The following is a 22,496-nucleotide window of genomic DNA, read 5'->3' on the forward strand; positions in this document are numbered from 1 at the left end:
CATGTGTCCCATGTTTTGTTTTTGTTTTTTTTAGATTTTTGCTCTTTTTAACCTCCATATACTTTCACACATGGCTGCTGTGCAATATGGCAAGTGAGTGTTGTATAAGGTCTGTTAAGCAACTCTTGTGAAGCAACTGGAAAGGCCATCAGTAATTAACAAGGGAGGTGAAACTTTATAAAAAGATTTTAAAAAGCCAGCAATAGTTAGCTTAGCTTAGCATCTTCTCATTTAACTCGACAAGGAAGCAAGTAAATGTATTTTCTGAAATGGTGAACTTTTCCTTTAAGCCTGAACAAGTTTTTTTTTATTTTTATCAAACTATTTCTCTCTGTATCATTACAGATATATCTATAATAGGGCTTTTTTTAACAGAAGACATTTTCAGAGTCCTGCTGTTGTGCATGCTGTCACACTGGTATGGCTTACATTCGAACAGAACAGAACCAACGTTCATGTTACACATTACAGTGCAAGTCAAAATATCTGCTGTGAAAAAATTGCCTGAATTTGCTCTTACAAGCAAGTTCACCCAGTCAGTGGCTTAAATTCTAAGTCGGTTTTATTAAATCAGATAAATCACACAAATATTGCTCAAACATCACACCTGAAATTGTGAATGTTTATTTTTTGCAGATTAAGGGAGAAAAGGTTTTTAAACCAGCCTGCAGTTTACCTCTTAAAATAGCCATAAAACACACAACCTCTAAACGAACTTGACTTGTGTTTATAGGGAAAAGCTGTTTGAAAATCCCTCTCCTTATATTGTTTCAGACAACAGGCTTTTTGTCCTAAACATATTGTTTGCTTTTATCAACTCTTGTACACTTTGAACAATAAGTCTGTCTAACAGAAGCCAGAGAAGTAAAGCATGTCTTTTTGGAAAGATGGCTCACTCCCAAGCTTCTCTGTAAATCAAAAAAGTCCCCTCTTATCTGCTGATAGCTAAAACATGCAAGCAGCGCAAGCACTTGGCCAGCACACATAATTCCCATCAATTACTCGAAGAAATACTTCCGTCTGTGTAAATCGAGGGCAGCTGACAAGACACAGACAACTCTTGGCACAATGGAGTTATTTTATGAATGACATCTGGATAACAAGAACACCTGCACTGGGTGACCCTGCTGGAGCAGAGGAGGAGTGACGTTACAGCGGGATTCAAATGGACTGAGGCTAAATTTGTGTAAGATGTGGATGATAGGGAATTTTATTGTTTGTGTGCTTTGCCAGAATTTACAGCTGAAACACTGTCAGCGGTTAAACCCGTGTGCACCTGGCAAAATGAAGTTTGTTTTTCCAAGGTCATCTGGTGACGTGGACCGGTGTTGAGGGTCTAGCATATAACCTTTGCCCCATTTGTCTTTCCCCTTTTTTCTCTCCCACCTTTACGGGTTATTTCTGCTGTATAAAACCTAAGGATTGAACCGAAAACGATTTAAAAATATACGAGTAATGAGTTTTCTGAAGCTGAGACAGTTTAAAGTTCACTTTTTCAGCCCAGAGCTACTGAACATCTGTAATTTTTGACCAACAGCTGTTTCTATTTTTCCAAAGTGCACACTGCAAAAGAGGGAATTACTTCAGGAAATAAGATTTTCTAAAACTACCAGTGGTGCAGCAACTAAGAAGTAAACAACAGGGAAAATCTATCATTCATCAGGAAGGGAAACATTTGCTAAAAATGTCATCCAACGTTCAACAGTTGCTTTTCAGTATGAAGTAAATTTGTGTCATATTCAGAGTTTCTTGTCATCAAACCCTTCTCTTAAAGGTTTGGACCACATGGCATGAGTTTACAATTGATATCCACAGTATACAGAGGGCTAAGCACACCTTCAGACTGGATTTATAAAGCATAAAAACTTCACTTCAATGTTGTGCTCTTGGGGAAATAAATTAACTACATGCTGTAAAATAATAACTTTAGTGAATTAAAAGTGGCATTTCCCCCCTGTGAGCTGTAAATGAGGACTCGAATGGAGCCAATGTCATATCAACTGAGCACCACTAGAGGCCAATATCCAGCCATGATGGGGTGGAGATTGAGGCTTGTGAAATAATGTGACACTATGTGACAGTAAAAGTTTCCAATGAAACGGAAGATTGTGACATGTCTACCAGGTGGGTTGTTCAACTTCCTGTTCAACTACAAGGAAAAACACTGTTCACATGTATAATCAGCCACCACCAGTAAATCATCTCGATACTCACACACACACACGTGTCTCATGTATTAAATTTAGCACAACTTAAAGTATGTCTCATGGCAGTAACTGATCATAGTCAGCTAGTTTCACCCTCTCTGTGGCTGAAAACTGCTGGTTCTTAACCCTACAATAGCTGCCACCCACCAGCCAAATCCTAAAATACTAAACAGGGTATATCATGCATTAGTTGAAATACAGTAAGTCCAGTATCATAAAGGTGAGGCCGAATCTTTTGATTATCCACTGACAAAGTTATTTATCAAATTTCTTGAAAGAACTCTCCAATTCGGGCATCTTGGGAGCAAAATCGCTGTATTGATATGTTTGTATGCAAATGAAAAAGTTCAATAAAATCCAGCATTGACAGAAATGATACCTTCTGCATCAAGTAGATATTAATGATATTAAGCAGCTCTCTGATGTTCTGTTAACAACACTCAGTCAAAACTAAACAGGCTGTTATGTCATGATATATTTTCTGGGAGCTTATTCAACTATGATAAATACTTCAACACCAAAATGTTCTTTTCCAGTTTAATTCCAAACATTTTCCACGCCAGATACTTTAATTTTTTGCAATAAAAAATAACCATTGCACTTCCACTAGAATGAAGGTAAACATTAAAAAAATGACTTTTCATTACGTTTCATTACATCAAGGAAAAAAGATCTCTGCTATGAATAAATATATTCCTTATTATTAACAGGGCAGGGTTACCAAATCACATCTGGTAATAATAATTTTTTTCTCATTGGAAACCGATTGGGGTGCCAGTGACTAAGATAGGGCATTGGAATCGTTTACTTGACCAGAATCATTTAGCTGTACATCTGAATCCGGGGACTGACTCGCAGTTTATTACATCTCTAATCACTGTGTCCTTGAGCAAGGCAGTGACCCCCATTGTATCCCAGAATCTCCTCCTGGCAATTCCTAAATACATCAGGAAAACTCAGCCAGGTCAACATGTTAGTGGTTCTCAACCTTTTTTTTTAGCCCCTCCACCCACAAAAACCAAAGCTCATGATTTTTTTCCCTTTACAGCCTTGAATTACCTGTATAACTCTACAAACTGCAATTATATACTATTTCACAAAAAGCATTGATCAGGAAAGGTTAAAAGCACATTGAATTGGTACTTGAAATATATTATTTCACATTGCGTAAATCAACCCATAACCCCAAAATTAGCCACTGACCCCTGGTCTGAGAACCACCTCTCTATACAAATGACTTCATCAGAAAGAAGACAAAAGAATTATACATACAAGACTGCCCCCTGGTGGCGAAACAGGAGAACAGTGCATGCTGCTGCTACCAACAGATAGTAAAATAGTAAATAAGGCATTAATTTATACATCACACACACTTCATAATTGCAAATAGCACTTGACAGGTCACCACTAACAACTGAAGGGTTTTACAGAATTCTCAGCATTCACTATTTTAGACCAAAAGGGGACAATTGATTGTTGTATTGTCCAAATCATGTCAAGCAGAAGAAAAAAATAAATGTTCTTTTCTCCCTTTTTGATTGGATAAAGCAGGAAAGTATGTCTCATTGAATAGGAGAAAAAAAAGAAATGATGATGGAGACCGAGGGATTTGTGAGCTCAGTAGATGAAGAGCACTCGGGTGCGGGGCAGGGTGGAGAAGGTGTCAGCCATCTTGCGGATTCTGGCGTAGTTGATGAATCCTCGGAGGAAGAGCAAGAAGCCTGGAGATGGGGGGAAAAAAAGTATAATCCCTGTTAAACCCAACAGATATAACTGCATTTACTAGCAAGGTGGCACAAGTTGGCACAAATACACACTTTATATGGCTTCGTATGGCCTTAATGCTAACCACATGTTATGAACAGCTCACACTTAATTACAAGGCAAACCATGAATTGAAATCTAACATAACTCAATGAACTGGTTTGGCAACATGGGGATAATATTAGACACAATAACAACTAGTACACACTTCAGAGAGATACCAGGAAGTCTGAGGTTAGCAAAGACACACAGTATTAAACTTGCAAGTTTAATGTGTAACAAAGTTGTTTTACAGAGTTGAAAAGAGAGGTTTTCTTCTGCATAGATAATGTAGCTGACTCGCAAGTGGAGTACTTTAAAGGCTTGGATTAAAATGAAGCTCTCCCAGTTGAATCATCGGTACAAAAGATGAACAAATGTGTTACAAAATATGTGGTTTTATGATATCAAAAAATAATAATAATAGTACATGGCTGTGGACATGTGTAAGAAATATGTAGGGTAAAAAGAGACTCTCAAGGAGCATTTTGGTATTAAAACCCCCCTCATGTAATCATGGTGCTGGGTCAATTTTGGATATATTTTGCAAGTATGCTGTTGTGCATTGTATCTTAGCATGCAGCAAACCACACACATAGAGAAGTCACATGGTTTCTAAGAAATCATGTTGAAATAATTTAACTGTTAAATTAAACCTACAGTAATTAATTTATATCACCTTATAAAGTTGACATGGCAAACTTGTTATCAACTAGTTACCTATTAACACATCCACCAGATACGGAGCAACATTCATTTGGAGTCCACTCTCCTTTTAGCTCTGTTTTAGCCTTCTTTCAGCTCATGAAGGAAATATGTGGCTCTTCAGCTGCTCAATGCTCCACTATGTTCACCAGTTAGTTGCCTACTGTGTCTGTCTGCTGTTTGGTGTTGGGCAGGGAACGTGCTGCCTGCTGCTGCCAAAAACAATGCAAAAAGAGCGAACCAAAACAGCAAAGTTGGGGGCCGGAATAAGCTGAAAGACATTAAAATGCTCCATAAGGCTGAAGGGAACTGCAGAGTCTCTGTGGATTCATTAACTACAAGCAACTCCTTTCACATACAAGTAGTCATGTGATCCGTTAATAATAAAATGAAATATTGATTTTTAGCCGCTTCAACTATCCAGTGATAACAGGATAATTAAAGTTAACTATTCGGTAACTTACAAGCAGCGTTTGAAACGTCAACACTGATGCAATTGAGCCCCAGAGAACTGAATGTATCACGAGCAGGAATAAAACATTTTTGAGTCATTTAAATTCAGAGGTTGGCTACTCACCCAAGACCAGGAACACCCACCACAGCCAGTACTGTCCATCAAAGTAACCAGGGAAGTATGTGGAGAACTAGAAACCCAACAGAGCGACAGAAATGACTGGTTAGAATAAATATGGCCTACGTTGGTTTTACTCAAATGAGTCCTGCGTTATAAAAGTGAATGAAGAAAGCAGCAGAGTTCTCTAGTGATCTTTGAGGAAATAGTGCTGTGCCAACACGCTAACCACAACAGAAACAACATCAAAATACCAAAGTGGTGTTTGGGGCTTTTGAGTTGTTTGTGCGTACATAAAACCACATTTTATGTGTTTGTATGTGTGCTGAGTAATGCTGTGTTTGTGTGCGGCGGCTCCTTGTCGTACCCTGACTATGAGGATCCATTTGATGAGGGAGAGGCCAAAGCCTGAGATGGCCCCGTAGCGGCCGGCCGCTGAGGTGGTCAAACAGAAAGACAGGAAGAAACCGATCCAATTGAACAGGAATGCCACTGGACAAAGACAGATGGAAGGAAAAGAGAGATTAGGCATATCATCCGAAAGAAACATACCATTTTAACTAATTTATATGTCTAGAGCAGATGTCTTTATGACACAAATCTGGGGAGAGGAGAAGGCTAAATATGCAACAACATGGCTAAGATGAGGAGAGAGGAGAAAAAAGACGAGTAAACTGGGTAACTAACTGAAGAAAGTGAGCATGAAGATGCCATCATTTCCTATCCTCAGCTGATCAGCATCTTCGAAGTCGTCTCTGGTCACAAAGTCTTCGTCCTGTAATGAAATAAGTGAAAAAAGTGAGTTTTTTAAGCACTAATAATTTCACCACAGCACAGCCAGTCAGTAGCAGAGCTTTCCAAGGCTAATGAGGCAAATAACTGATATCTACTGTATATTTCCAGTGTATAAACAATCAAACCAAATTTGATACATTTTATTTTATTCAATTCACAAAAGTATATTAAAAATTCAAGTTCAATACGGTGACTGTGATCAAAATGGATTGTGAGTAAGCCTAGGCTAGCACCTGCTAGTGATAACCAAGCTTTACTGACAACAGACAGTACACACAACAAAAACAACCAACAGACTAATGGAAACGTCACAACACAGCAAGCACATTTAATGACTATCATTGTCACTTTACCCAAAGCCTCGGGTGTCAAACTCAATGCAGGACATCAGGAGAACCAGTAGATCTTGCACAACCATCTACTAAGCACTAGCTAGCACTCTGAATACACAGACACACAAGAAGGGTGGGGTGCTGAATACATAAACACTATAGGTACATCTGTGTTTACTTTCCACACACCAAGCCAGGACCAAATACACTTCCTCTCATCATACACTCTCCTCATCCACTCCTCCCAGTTACCTCCAGTGAACTGCGAATAACATCGTCAAAAGTCTCCAGGCGTTCCCTGTGCTGAGGCTGCTGCTGAGCGCAAGGCAGTGTGTGGCAGAGAAACACAACACACCAGCAATCAAACAGGGTGGCCCCCACATGCAGTGATCACAGTGACCACTAGAGGTCAGAGATGAGCTGTCATTTTTCAAATTGAGAGAGATATTTTTGTTTTCCTTTCAAATTTAAACAGAGACAGAAGCTTTTAGGGCACGTCAGCAGCCGTGTATGCGTGACGATGATGAAGGCTTTTGTGTATGAGCTGCTCGTCACAAAGCCTCCACACGATTACTGGTGTGACCTTTTCCAACTGTCCCTCAGGCATTAAATTACAGTTAATGGCACACTGTTGAGATTGAGTGTGTTTTGCCCATTAAATAATAAAATGTTTATAAAGGTGCTATCAGTAAGGAAGGCTCTGTGGGATCTGTGGAAACCACAACAACAGCAAACTCATGTCTTCCTCCACAGCAACAACAGCTTTTTAAAAGCAAACTGATACAGAGATAAATCCCAAGTAGGGCTGCAACAATTATTTCTATTCATATTATTATGTATCATTATATGTTATGACAGGCATTTTTCACTTGTTTTTCACCTTTTATAGACTGAAAAAGTAATCAATTAAATCAAAAAATAACTAACTAATCAATAATCGAAATAATTCTCCATAACACCTTTCTGACATTGTCTCCACAAAACTTTAATATGAAAGCTTCATAAAGGCCAGTGTACTGAATTGTAGTATTTAATTATATAGGTGTTCATGTTAAGTGTGTCCTGTGTCCTCTAGGGCTGCAACTTAACAATTATCTTAATTACTGATTAATCTGCCGATTATTGTCACAATTAATTGATGAATCATCTGGTCAATGAAACATCAAAATGGTGAAAAATATTCCATCACAACATCCTGAAGTCAGAAGTGGTGTCCTCAAATGTATTATCTAATCCAACTAAGTGGCACAAAACCCCCAAAATATTAAGCTTATACTAACAGCAACAACTTAACAAATTGAGAGCCTTGAACCAGAAAATGTTTGGCATTTTTGCTTGAAAAAATACTTATTATTCAATTATCAAAATAGTTGCCGATTCATTTCATTTCACTTCACTCGACTAATGTTTGCAGGTCTAATTCCAAGGCTGATATATCAACACTTTTCTAAATTTTACACTGACATGTATTCATACCTGTATCACCAAGTACAAATGGTCTTATGTGAGGTGCTGGCACTGCTTGAGCCAGCAGTAAAAACTGAATACTAATGAAAACATTAGCTTATGTGGCTAATTTAGGCTACATTAGAGGTTCAATACCCAAACAAACCCAGGTGCATAGTGCACAGAGGGTAGTTCAGGGGGCCTGAGAAACTGGAGCATTCAAAACTAAAATAAAATCTGGCACCTGTGAGCACTTGCACTTAATATATTATGGTTATTATGTGCAAAAAGGCAGTCAAATAAAACTGTACGTGCCATTAATATATGCAGTGATAAAAAAATGTTTGTTCAACCTTTAAATTTTAAGAGTCTGCATTTGTTCAAACCGGCAACAAGTTAGAAAGAGACACAATCAGATCAATCTCACTTCCTGCATTGCAAACAAAGGAAACGTTTGAGCACAAGCTACAGTGTATGCGTTTGTGTATGCGTTTGTGTGTGTGGTGAATGTAAAAGGGAAAAAAGCGAGACACTCACTCTTCCGGTTACCAGGGGAACAGTAGTCTCAGCTTTGGTTCTTTCTGCTTCATCATAGGAAGGTAGCGTAGTTGCTACGTTGTAGGATGGAGGTTTGGGGAAAACCCCGTCTTCTTTGTAGTCAAAGTATGCTAGAAAAGACACAGAAGTCTTACTTTATGTTGGCAAACAGCTGATTAGTAACTCCATCACATATTTATTGTTATTGCCAAAACTAAAACAACTATTTAACACAGGTTCTCATATCTTCACAAGAGCCTGTGAAGTGCCTCGTAAATGGAAACAGGCTGGAGGTGTGACTAGAATTTCCTACTAATCCTCACTGACAACAAATTCATAGTCTCTAATTTTTTCTTACTGAACAACATGTTTGACTGCCCCTGTATTAACAGTATAACTATATAAGTTAGTATAACTTGGAAGGTGTGGTTAATAAGAGATCCTGCTGTTCTGTAAAATTGTTACATATATGAGATAACTATTACAACTGAGAGGCCATCTAAAAGCAACCAGCTCCACTTGAAAGAATGCATCACATGTATTATAGGGCTGCAACTACTGAATATTTTCACTTTCAATTCATCTGTCAATTACTTTCTCAATTATTCGATTAGTTTGGGCCATAAAATTTCAGAAAATGGTGAAACATGTTTCCTAAAACCCAAGATGACGTCCTCAAATGTTTTGTTTTGTCCAAACCAAAAGTCAACAATCCAAAGATATTCAGTTTATTGTCATAAAGGACTAAAGAAGTTGGAAAATATTCATATTTGAGAAGCTGAAATCAGAGAATCTGGATATTTTTTTCTTAAAAGATGACTCCAAAGGATTAATCAATTATCAAAATAGTTGGCGATTGATTTAATAGTTGACAACTGATCGATTAATCACTGCAGCTGTTATTTAAAATAATTATGGAGGTCCAAATGATCCACACTGGGTGAACAATAACAAAGCCTTTATTTCTGACCTACACGTTGCATTTATCCATCTACTTATCTATCTACATTTTGGAGTTTTTAAGTGAACACTTCAGTCAAAAGATAATAATATCCATACATCCATCCGATACAGAGTGTTGATTTTTTTCTTGTTGGTGAATAGTCGACAGTCATTTAGTATAAACAAGTTCAAGAGAGCTTAAGGGCATTGTATCTTAAGGTTTTCCCCAAACAACAGAACAACAAACAAGCTCAGCACCAGAGAAACATCTGGGTGAGTCATGGTCTTACCAGCATTGTCCACTGCGATGCTGCTGTACGGGGGCGGAGCGTCGGCTGCTACCTGTGAACTCTCTTCTGGGTCCTCTTCATTGGGCAGCTGTGGGAGGACGAGAAACCACCCCCTGATTTATTTTGGGTTACAACGCATTTGTCAGCATTGCTGCTGTTCTTCATCTGAAATAGATGCTTTTAGACAAAGAGGTTTCACACGTCCTGTCTAGAGTTCAAAGACTATCGCAGCACCCTGGAATACTTAAAAGACCTTAAAAAGAAAGCATCAATGTAACGATCAGGGGAGAGGAATGGAAACTGGGCCTATATCAAAAGGGGTTTTCAAGCACATGTGCACATTAAAAAAAAAAAGAGGAAATGAGCATCGACCACAACGGGTTTCTCATTTCTCCTTGCTTCTCTCTTGCTCATTAAAAGCAGGAAACGTGAGCAAGCTAAAACAACACAATCACGGTTTTTTGTGCCTTTTTAGACACAGAAGACAGACTCAGCTATTCCTTATTCCTGATTCAGCTAAACAAGCAAGAACATGTGATCAATTAACACTACTGTCTGTTTCCAGAAAGACCACTGAGGTGACGCTGGATACCGGGTAGTCTGCAACAGTGGGTTTTGCAGAGTTATGAATTATGCGTCAGTGTGGGTTTAACACTTTACTTTACTTTACAGGTGTTATAGTTGCCTACAATTTCCTTAAAAGGAAATGATACACAACAGTATATTCATGGGATTACATTACAGCGAAAAACGGGGAGAGTGGTAACTGGTAACTGGCGAGCAGTACACTTCGAATGAATTTCTTACTAACATAGCCTGGTTTTAGTCAGAGCAGAGCGAATCACCTGAACCTACAAACATATGAAACTTGTCTACAGCAATGCTTTAACATACAGTACCAGTGAAAACACTTTCTCAAAGTCCAAACTTTTTACTGGCACTGTACCTGGAAAATAAAGTTCCCAATAACAAATTAATAATCAATGAATATTTACTTGGGTTTGAATTAAAAGTTATTTACAAAAAAAAACTTACCAGGAAAGAAGATACATCCGATAAAATAAAGTATGTCAATTAATCTGTTGATCATTTTCTCAATTAATTGTTTAATCTATTAAATGTTAGAAAATAATGAACAAATGGCATTCACAGTTTCTCAGAGGCCACAATAACATCTTCAATTTGCTTGTTTTGTTTGACCGAGAGTCTAAATGTTAAGATATTAAATTTCATATTATCATATGACAAGGAAAGACAAATTGTCACATCTGAGAAGCTGGAACCGAAGACCAATTTGCATTTTTGCTTGGAAAATGACTAAAAATGATTTATTAATTATCAAAATAGTTGCCGATTTACTTTCTATATCAATCGACTAATTGTTGCAGCTCTAAAATAAAACCACCCATTTGTGCATTCCTCTCCTGAAGTAATGTTAGACTGAAAAGATACCCAGAAATTAACTTCATTAGAAACGTTGACTGTGGTTATGAAAAATGCCTTTTGAACCCTTTTAGATCACATCCCTGATCATATTGTGTGCACCTATTTAACAATATATGCCAAAAATCTACACAATGTCAATTTCTTTGTATTCTTATATCAAAATCCAACATGTTTTCTTCCTGTAAAACAAAATATGACGTGTGCTTATGTAGGCTTGGACCAACCAATTTCAACCAATAATATCATGACATCCACCCATCAATCAATCTTCAACTTCTAGCAGCACAGGGCTAAGATTCATCATGACACGCCCACTTTTCAACGTTCAAATCAAATTCTTCCCCATGTTATGTCCCGCCTGTCTATGCTGTTTTCACTCGCAAATATTAGACACGTCCATCATGGCAAAGTATCTCGCTAACAGACATACCGACCTGTTCAGGGAATTCAAAGAGCGACAGGTTAGCGAATGTGTTAGATAATATCTCTATATGCAAACTCATCGTCCACACTGGTAACATTCACTTTACCATAACTTGCAAGCCGCTAAAAGTTACTTTGCCTGATGTTTTAGGTTTTTGTCATGGTATCATTTCAGTATTGGTATTGAGATATTTAGGCTTGAATTGTATCTAAGTCATAATTTCGGTATCGTGACAACACTAGAGGAAGTACCAATACAGCAATATAAAAATACTCCATCTGACTGATATATTATTATATATGACATCATTAGATTATTAATACTGAAGCATCAGTGTGTAAGCAGCACATTACTGTTGTAGGTGCTGGAGGTGGAGCTAGTTTCGACTACTTTATATTCAGTTAGCTGGTTTGATCCAGTGGTTCCCAATCCAGGGGTGTGGCCCCTCCAAAGGGTCACCAGATAAATCGAGGGGTCATGAGATGATTAATGGGAGAAGAAAGAAGAAAAAAATAAAGTTCTGATATGCAAATCTATTTTCATTTTTTAGAGGGAAAAAAAATCACTATTTGGTGGAGCTGTTAACAACTCATTGACATCTGAAATGTGACCTCGACTACACACTGCTTTTTGTAAAACATCAAAAGTCAAAAAGGTTGGAAACCACTGGTTTCACCTCTAACAATGTGTTGTATTGTAAAAGCTTGTTCTATTATCTATTGTGTCAAACCTTCATCTGAAAAGTAACTAAAGCTGTCAATTAACGTAATGGAGAAGAAAGTACAATATTTCCCTCTGAAATTTAGTGGAGTGGAAGTACAAAGTGGCAGAAACAGAAATTCTTTAGTACAAGTACCTCAAAATTGTACTTAAGTACAGGGCTTGAGAAAATGCACTTAGTCACTTCCAACCACTGAATTTAAATGACCAGTTATGTTGAATCATCGACATTAAACAGTGATTAGAAGGGCCAGATGTGTCAGTACTACTAGATCTGCCCCAGGACTAGACAAGCGTCTGCAGATTAATTAATTCATAATTAATTAACTATATGAATAGGCTTATGACGAGGTCTGCATGCCCTTCCAGCACACAGTGTAAGCAGGCTGGCTGGAGGATTAAGCAGTTAAAGTAGCTCAGATAACCAGCGAACACACCCACTGCTGTAGGTCATGTGCTGTCCAAACATTAGCATCAGCACACAGCATGACTCGATGTGTTGCAGCCTGCCTTTCTAACAAGCTAACTAGCGGACATACAGTCATCTGACAAGCTATCCTGACATAATCTCAACAATAAACACCCACAGTAATAAGGAAAAACGCCCGGACAAGCAAGTTCATGTTCACGTAGCTGTACCGGAAAAAGCTAGCAGGGGAAACGTTAGCATGCTAAAAACTGCCGTTAACAGACAGCTTCTTCAACCGCAAGATAACTGACCTAACCAGCGTTAATTAACAACAGTGACACCCAGTTTCATTGAATAGGAAACTCTTGTTCTCCGGTAGGTGACACCAACGACACACCCCGAGTGACTGTGAGCTTCTTCAGCCAGTTAATCAGATGTTAACGACGTTAAATCTTTAACGTGTTAGCTAGCTATAATTAACCGATGCTGTTCTCATACCTGCTGATATCTGGCGCTCGGTTCGGCCATTCTGGTTTGAACGGCTGTCGATCAACAACAGAGAAGCGACACGCTGCCAAGACACCCAACGAAAACGAAATTATATAACAGTTCAAACTGTAAACTCAACCCTCGGCACAACAAAAAAAAACCTGCTTCTCCCTCGACTGCCCACACTTCCGTCAAGTTACAGCATTAGTCCGGATACAAGGCAAGGCTTCCTGTTAGCATTTTAAAATAAAGTCCACGTTGAGGCCAATAGATAGTATGTGTTGCATTATTAACAGTGAAATTTATGTATCCTCTATCGTTACTATTCTATTTGTTCACGATTTTCTTTTTAATAAGCAACTTTTTAAACTGTTTGTGGAAATAGAGAATTATTATGCTATTATTTTGATACCCAAACCGATATATTTCCTGTTTACTCTTTCTAACTTGACGCAGCTCTCTCTCGGCAAGCGATTGACGTCATCGGCCACAACAAACCTTATACCGCCCCCCTTTGAAAGAAAGTGAAATAACCACGATTATTAGTTAAAAAAAAATATGTCACTCTTATATGAGCAAATAATATTGAAAACTAACTAAGCAGAAGATAATGTAAAGTATGTTAGGGTTCATTCTGTTCTTCAAAAACACATGTGAATCGCATCTTTAGACAATTCTGTCATAAGGAATCACAAGTAAAATATGTGGAAAATCAGTATAAGATGTGACATAAATTGTGAGATGGTGGTGAGATGATTAATGAGAGAGGAAAGAAGAAAAAACAAAGCTCTGATACACAAATCTGTTTTCAGTTTTTGGACTTTTTCTCTAATCTTTGATTTTTGGTGAAATATTGGATCATTTGAACATTTATTGAAATGAAATCATATGAGAAGTTTACATGGAAAAATCACTATTTAGTGGAGCTGTTAACAACTCATAGACATCTGAAATGTGACTCCGACTGCACTCTGCTTTTTGTAAGACGTCAAACTCTAACAAGGATGGAAACCACTGGTTTCATCAATGTGTTGTATTTTAAAAGCTTATTATATTATCCATTGTTTCAAATCTTCATCTGGAAAGTAGCTAAAGCTGTCAAATAAATGTAGTGGAGTAGAAAGTACAATATTTCCCTCTGAGTGGAGTGGAAGTATCTAGTATAAGTAGCATCTAAGTGAAATACTCAAGTAAAGTACAAGTACCTCAAAACTGTACTTACGTACAGTACTTGAGTAAATGCACTTTATTTATTCCTCAACACACTCTCAGAAACAACAAAAACAAATGCTACTGGGTCTTGTAAGGTTTTATTGTATCTTTATTTAGGATAAAAAAGACAACAACAATACCTGTGACATTTTGTATGCAAGCTCAAGTATTTGAGAAGTTATATCTCAAACTGCTTTCAAGTCCAGTTACTTATGTTTCTGGTAATTAAGGAGCACAGGGTAAGTGGTGCCTATGTGCTTTTGGTTGTAGTGGTGGCAAACAATCTCCACCTCGTAGAAACTGAACTGGACTTTGACACGCTCATTGGGTGAGGAGAGGAAACAGAGAGTGTAGAGGGCGAACTCGAACTCAGGACTGACGCCAATGAAGATGCTGCCCTTGGGCTTTATACCGTTCTTCCAGCTGAACTGTAGCGCCAGGATGTGTTTGTTCTCATCGGGCTGCAGTGAGAAGGAAAAGAAATGTCATGTCATGGAAGAAGTGAGGAGAGAGATGGTGAGAGACTGAAACAGACGCCTGCTGTTTAAGGTGTCAGCACAGTATCATCAGAGAAAGAAGCATATTTTAAATTGAGATGAACAGGAGGTCAGACTGAGACAACAAATTAGATTGAATTTCACTCTCCACTTGCTACATATGATATATTGTAGGAACACAGAAATTACTCATATCATGTACATATTTTGTGAAGATTGTCCCACTGGTCAACACTGGTCAACATAATTGTGTCCCTGAGGTCCAATGTTCTAGACAAATACTTTTATATAACTTCATAACTTTAACAGATCAACAAACAAGATTAGGGCTAAAAAAAAATGGCATGAAGTATGCTGCATAGTACTTGGAAACTGCGCAGGGGTGAGAATTATACAAAATATGATATGAAAATGATGTACTGTTTCAAATAACAGGAAACTAAAACTAGAACTGGTATGTAGAAAAAGGAAATATGTGGTGACTCACCTCAAACCTCCAAAAAATAAACCTGGCCACACGATTTCATATTGAAAATGTATGTACAGATCCCTTTTTTTTTGGTTTTGTTTACTAAAAAGTTAGTCTTGGTTAATCGCTTAAAGATTTTACTGACCAGCAGGTAAATATCCTCCAAAACTTGGTGTAAAGTTTTACAAGTCACCTAAAAACAACTTACCCAAATACAGTAAGTAGTGTCAATGTTTTCTCAGTGACTTGGGTTAGACATTCAGGTTAGAAAGACAAAACACAGAGAGCTGAGCAGAAAGCGAGAGAGTAAACTTGGTCACAGCAGGATGTGAGGTTTCTCATCAGTGTGCAAGAAAGATGAGGTCAGAGAGAGTGCAAAGAGACAGAAAAGAGTCAAATAGTCTTTCCAAGTGCAAAAAGAAAGCTGAGAATAACTTTAAATACTTGACAAATACAGTAATGTTTGTCCTATATTATACATACTGTATAATATAATACACATACATTAGTTGCCCCAGTTTCATACATCTTAGTTAAAGCCGGAAACACTCAACAACAATATACCTGGGGTGAATTTGCAGTGACGCTGTAGCCTTTGTAATCGATGTGTCCCAGCTTCTCTTGTAAGTAGAGCTGGATCCAGTTGTGAAAGCCGATGACAGTCCGCCCTCCTCTCGTCTCTCCAACAAACACGTGTTCAAAACCCGAAGAGTCTGGCCTGTTGGGAGACAGAGAGGAAGAAGGTCAGACCACAAACACTGTCTGCTGATATGTTGTCATGCTGATGTACTGGAAGCTTTCCAGGCTTTAGTGTCAGTTACTTGTTACAAGCAGAAATACATTTTCAAAAAGTGTAATTCTGTCATGCCCTAAGCTCAATATACTGTTAATTATAAAGCACATGGAGCTATATAACTCTAAACTCTGCCGCTTGGCATCTATGAAAATGACCAAAATTGTATTAAATCATGCGTCATTTGGACAAAATGTGGTGTTTAGTGGCTGCAGAAACGGCTACAGATAAACATTTTCAGTATGGACAAGTCCCTCTCAGTTACTCAGAGTAAGACAGTCACCATCATAGTGGCAGATTCCACTGGTGAAGTTACACTGAAGTGCTGTGCCAGCGTCCACCCACCTGCTGGATCCTCTCCTTGCATAAAGTTCAAACCAGATCCTGTACAGCTGCTCCTTGAATTGCGTCTCATCCCGAGGAGAGAGGTGCTTCTCTACCAGGTATTTATGAGCTATCTGAAAGAAACAGGAACTAAAGTGAATGAAATATCATCTTTAAGTTTTTTATTAGTATATAATTAGCTGATTTTGCTTTTTTTTTCTTTTTATAATTGAGTTCATTAAGGAATTACATCCACAATTAACCAACAAAGATACACACATAACATGTACGACAGCATACAGAGTCTGACAAAGAGAATCCATTAGTGGGTGAAACATAAGTGTACTCCACAAATACAAATACAAATACGTACATACACACACAAATAATAATACATATTGCTATGAAAGTCTGTGTCAAGATTCAGATTGTTTCAGGATTGTTTTTTTTTTCTTTTTTATTTAATTAAATAGTTTATAATTTTGCAGTTCTAATTATAATTTATTTGCATTCTTGTTCTGCAATAGTTGGAATCTGACTGTGCTTTTTTTTGTCAAGGCCAGTTACTAGATGAGTATGGGATTGAATATCTGTTAACTGAACTGACTTTTCACCTATAGGACAGTATAGAGCTATAATAAAAAAAAACTATTAAGCAATGGACCATTCAGAAGCAGAGCAAGGCGCGACTTAGCATGCATATAAAGCATTGTAGAAACCAATAAAGATATACTAGAGATAAAACACTATGTATCAGTTTAATTGTATTATATCAATATTGAACCAACTGAGCGACTCTAAATGAGTTTTAATTGATTCTTTGGTAGAGATGAAAAGCAAAGAGGGGCAGTTTATTTCCCAAAACTGTCCGCTGGTACCTTCATAGTGGGAGTCTTAACGATGGAGTCCAGGAACTTGTGGTTCTCTGCCACCTCCTCGGGGGTTACAATCTCTGGCTCGCCGGTGTCACTCACATAGTTATCCAAGAGAGAGATAAAGGCTGCAGAAACAAACACCCTTTGATAAGTGATTTGATTTGTTTTAGTCATGATGTAACTTTTCAACACAGATGCAACAGTAAAAAAAAATATGTGTGGGTATTAACATATTATGCTGTGTTAAAATGTAACATGTTTAAGGACTTTCCAAGCCAGGGAAGATGAGTATCATGACTATTACAATGACAGCTGAGCAATACCGAATACACAAACCTGCAGCTCATTAGAGTTTAGACAGAAACAGTTTGGGAAAGAGTTTGTTGTGAGAAGTAAACTCACACATTTCTTAATATCATAAATAAAGTGTGGGAATGTTGCCATCTAGTTTTTGATACTGTGGTACCTTTTTAATATTCCTCATTATCAAGTACAGCAGTGTACCTCCAATCATTGTTTATCTGCTTGAGCTTTTGGAAACTTTTCTTTCACAGTTATGGCATATAGGATGTCACCTACATCATGCTAACCTGTTATATAAAAGTAGTGCAAACTGATGGTGATCAGGGGTCCATGTGTTTGTTCCAGGGGGACAATTTGCTATCATGTACCCTCGCGCAGTTTAAAAAGCCATTCTAAAAATCTTACTGTACTGGAAAAAAGTCCAAAAACTGAGGTTTATTGTCTACTTGGATACATTTGGTTTAAAAAATGAAAGAGGATCCCAGCTCTAGAAACCAGGTGATGGACAGCGAAGCAGGTTGCTAGAGACTAGTGGACAAACAGTACAAAACTAGCAAGGGGGGGGGGGGGGGGGGGGGGGGGGTGAGGGGAGGGATCCTCCTTTTTTCAATGGGACACCGGCCTCAGAGTGAACTCTGAATACCAACAGTTACATAACTCATGTCCCTATGCAGCTCTGTGCGAGGACATTGCTTTCTCTGACATGCTGCACAACGTGAATCTGTGAATACACCCAAGCGCCAGAAGGAAACACGCCTCAGCAGTTCATCATCATGTGGAGAAAGACTTGAAGGAGAGGACAGTGTTTGGAGAAGAGCATCCTTCTACAACAGGACGTCCCCCAGCCAGCGCAGTGAACTCTGCTTGCTCTGTGATTATGCAACGCGCCACTGTTCGTCATAAGGAGATTATGAGTAGATGAAAAAGCTTTACTCTAAAGGGAGGTGATGAGGAGGATGGTATCAAACTGGCAAACGGTGCAGTGGAATATCCAACATTCAACATTTTGTGTGTACAGTAAGATGCAGTAACAGACTTGTACCCATCCAAAATATCTCACTGTAAGCTGCTTCATCCCAGAGAAACAGGTGGAAGACACTTTATATTAAGGCATGAAGAAAGAGAACTTGCTTTTGACTAAAATTTTACAATTTGCATTCAGAAGTGAGTCTGTATACCATTCCCGAAAAATGTTACCTTCATGCACTTACCTAAAAAAGTCTCCTTTTTGAAAATGTTCTCATCAACAAATGTAAACAGAGGATATCCTGCTCCATCGTTGTTGTCGTTGGCCATGCTGTCTCCAGCTTTGCCCTGAAGCAGGAAGAGAATCACTCAAACTCAGCTGTTTGCTTTGGGTAAATAGGTGATAAAGGGTCACATCTTTAAACCTGCTGTTCATCAGATGTTCTTGTATGCTTCCAGTGATACATTTCGTATCAAATCAGAGATACCTTTGCAACATGGATGTATTGCCACTGTGTGAGACAATAACTGGGACAATTGTAAGTAAAAATATAAATTTGGAAGTAATGTGTATCTTTTATTCAGATGGCCAGGTGGTACAGAAGAACTGTGAAATCCAACAGAACTAAAAATAAATACACAAGCACAACTGCCATCATACAATTTCCCACATTTATCACATCATCATGCTCTCCCCCGTTTTTTCTGCAGTGTAGCCTAAAAACTGTTCTGCCATTTAATTCCCATAATCCCCATTGCTGCTTGTCAGATATATGTTTTTTTTACCTCTTCAGTATGTCTTCAATAAGTTTTCTCTTTTATACTAAAAAGGGAAAGCACACAAAAGTGCTTTTTCTCTCAGCCTCTCACCTCATACAGTGATTCAGCTCTGTTTGCAGTGGTAGAGCAGCGCCCACTTTCTGTTTTGTGCGATAAAGCAAACCAATTTCATGGTAAATTCACAAGGTACAATGCAATGTAGAGGCCAGTTTATTCACCAGAATTATATTAATGTCTTAACATTCATTCATTCATGGATATTTATTGATGTTAGATGTGATGAAAGCTGCTTTAAAGTGGTATACAAAACCAACATGAGGCTCTGGTTTTATGGATACACAAGTGTTTAATTGTGATTGTGTCAATCACAAAAGTGTGTGTGCATGTGGGTCTGTCATAGGTTACTTTTGGGGACAAATTTCAGACTTAAGACCAGTTGATTGGGGACAGCTTGTCCGACTGGGGACCAAAGCCATGTCCCCAATTGGCAAAACACTGATTTTTGGATCAGTGGTTAAGGTTAGGATAAGGTTTAGGGTTAGGCAAGTAGTGGTTACTTTTAGGGTTGGGGTTGTGTGTGTGTGTGTGTGTGTGTGTGTGTGTGTGTGTGTGTGTGTGTGTGTGTGTGGTGCACCTGCAGAGAGATCCTGTAGTCTTTTCCAGGTTTGAGTCTGTTGACATCATTGTCCCATAGTTCCTGCACCATGGACGACAGCTCTCTGTCACTCTCAATCATGATACGACCGTCGTGTTCTTGGTCCCGCAGTGGACGAGCTGTAGATGGTTTGGTCTCAGTGCGTCTCTGACAGGAAAGAAACAGTTCATGAAGATTCTGCTGCTATAGGCTTGGAGGCACTTTGACTAAAATCAAGATGTTTGAGCAGTGAGCTTCAGCAGTGGACAGCAACAAAAAGTACTCTACTGTAGTAAAATATTCAGTTTGAGGTAGTGGTACTTTATATTTTGTGTTTAGGAGTTTAGGAGATATTGCACATTTTAGTGTTTATATGCAAATATAACATGATAAGAAAATATGATGCACTGCTAAACCATCTATGGACTTTTGTGTTTATGAGATAATTTTGCGTGAAGGTATCTATGGACATTGAGGATTTTAATACTTGTCAGATGACTGATGATCTTTAAAGTAAGTGTTAAGTTTATTTTTTATCTGTAAAGACCTGAAAAATATTATTTTAAAAATCAAGTTGTGTTCAGAATTGAATTCCAAAACATTAACTTGATGTAACATGGGAAACATGGGAGGAAAAGCTTAAAGACCTCAGATATATGTCAAGGCATTTAGTTTACTAATACATTAATTCCTTTTTAGATTCAAATAATTAACTATTGTCAATTAATGAGTTATTAAACAGATAAATCCAAATCCTATAAAGTTGTGTCTTTGACTTGAAGAGCATTTTATTAATAATTCATTTGTTGCTCATACACTTTCACAGATGAGTTTATTTTCCTTCAAATGCTTCTAGCTGTCAGAAATGAGAGCACTCATGTACATCATGTATGTTACCGCTCACTTACTGGTATAAACTGGTATTTTTCCTCTGCTGAGTAATAGAGGTTGGTGAATATTCAAGGGTGTAATTGAACGTGTGAGCTGTGTGACTTTCGAGAAGTGGAAAATTAGTCCCATTTTGTAATGTGTATACTGTAATGATTATAATGAAAGTCAATTTTCCATTAAATGATTTGACAAAAACCCGAAATATTCTGGTGTACGCATGATTTTGTGATATTTGTTTCTGATTTTGATGTATTTCATTTTGATAACTTTGTCTTTAAAGCCTTGAAAAGAAGATGAGGCGTGTTATTTAATGAGTATTTATTCTGATTTCTCCACTATGATGCTGTACATGTTTTGTCAGTGATTTATGAATATTGTTGTAGACGTAAAGGTCTGAAAATATGATTGTGACAATTACTCAAATTAGTTTCCTTTATTTTTTTTGACTAGTAGTATAGTAGTGATTGAAAATGTCATTCTTTATTTGAGGTCTTTGAAGCGCATGCAGGCTGAGCATAGTTGAAATACGTCATTCATTCATTCATTCATTCATATTTAACGATCCCCTGCTAAAGGTAGCTTTAATTTATAAAGAAGGTGATAAATAAAAAAAACATCATATCAAAATGCTACTATTAAAATACTTAATGAGTTGATTTTTGTTACCAGAAAGATCATTTTAATAGTCAAGACTTTACACATAATCACAAAACACTGGTTATCATGAAGGTAATGTAGGCCTATAATCGTCCACAGCGTTGTAAAAACATAATAGCTTCCCCATGAAAAAGCTTTTCCATACAACTCAACATTTGTGTACCACCACTGCATTCCCCGAAATCATGGCTGACAACACATCTCACATCCATGACACTGAGCTCCGTGTCCGAGTCCCAGACCGCATCCCCATCAGCCACCACATCAAAATCCACTGACCTTTTCCTTTGAGTGTTGTCCTGCTGCTGTTATGGTTAAGTGAGGAGAAAGCAATTAATGCTTGAAGGGTTGGTGATGTTCCTCGGTGTTGGCCAGGTGCTGCTGTTGATGGCTTCCTGTGTTTATGAGAGCAGGTGTCTTTAGGGGCATAGTAACAGTTCAGTCAGTCAGCCAGTCTGTCTGTCAGCGTGTATGGAGAAAGACAGAGGGTGGGGGGGGGGCATAGAGCACGAGGCAGGGGATGGGACAGGACAGGAGAGAGGGGCCATTTTAAAGGGTTATCCCCTGTCAGCAACTCTAGCCAAAGGGATTACACAATGTTGTCTCTTTTCAATCTCAGGGCTCTTTGTTTCTTTAGTATTTCATTGTTTCTCTCTCTGTAACAGCACAACTTCGGGATTACAGGGTAAATATGGGTCATGTTTCAGGTAACCAGATGTTGTAAAGGTATAGTTAAAAGTGTACTTGAAGCACCACAGAAAGCTAAATTTTCAACGTAACTGCAAATACTCAATCTTGGTTCGGGAGTTGTTCTCTAGTGTTTGATTTTGACATTTTATTCTAAATGATCCATAGTCTGAAAAGGGTTTAGTAAAAACTGAGGGAAAAAAAAATTCTCATAATCCACAAAAAAAACCCACATAGTAAAAATGTATGTTCTCTATTTTCTTGTATCATTTTCTTCATTATCTTTAAAACT

At 38.0% G+C, this 22,496-nt stretch overlaps 2 protein-coding genes across 3 annotated transcripts; both read right to left on the reverse strand.

Annotated features, from left to right (window-relative positions):
• Positions 1-2,730: 2,730 nt before the first annotated feature.
• LOC122995587 (NEDD4 family-interacting protein 1-like) lies at positions 2,731-13,313 on the reverse strand. Of its 2 annotated transcripts, XM_044370893.1 has the most exons (8): positions 13,126-13,313; positions 9,629-9,716; positions 8,397-8,527; positions 6,666-6,725; positions 5,974-6,061; positions 5,654-5,778; positions 5,293-5,359; positions 2,731-3,928 (listed from the first exon to the last, which is right to left on the reverse strand). In XM_044370893.1, exons 1-8 carry the CDS (start codon positions 13,153-13,155, stop codon positions 3,825-3,827), a joined length of 693 nt encoding a protein of 230 aa, XP_044226828.1. In that variant the 5' UTR covers positions 13,156-13,313; the 3' UTR covers positions 2,731-3,824. The 2 variants fall into 2 exon arrangements, with proteins under 2 accessions (XP_044226828.1, XP_044226830.1); XM_044370895.1 differs by lacking the exon at positions 6,666-6,725.
• A 1,116-nt stretch (positions 13,314-14,429) lies between these two features.
• endou2 (endonuclease, polyU-specific 2) lies at positions 14,430-21,994 on the reverse strand. The gene is made up of 7 exons (XM_044370939.1): positions 21,797-21,994; positions 19,970-20,137; positions 18,801-18,903; positions 17,290-17,411; positions 16,433-16,545; positions 15,859-16,012; positions 14,430-14,789 (listed from the first exon to the last, which is right to left on the reverse strand). The coding sequence occupies exons 2-7, from the start codon at positions 20,069-20,071 to the stop codon at positions 14,535-14,537; spliced, it is 849 nt and encodes a 282-aa protein (XP_044226874.1). The 5' UTR covers positions 20,072-20,137; positions 21,797-21,994; the 3' UTR covers positions 14,430-14,534.
• Between the last annotated feature and the right edge of the window lie 502 nt (positions 21,995-22,496).

This window comes from Thunnus albacares, chromosome 13, assembly GCF_914725855.1.
Source record: "Thunnus albacares chromosome 13, fThuAlb1.1, whole genome shotgun sequence".
NCBI classification, from domain to species: domain Eukaryota; kingdom Metazoa; phylum Chordata; class Actinopteri; order Scombriformes; family Scombridae; genus Thunnus; species Thunnus albacares.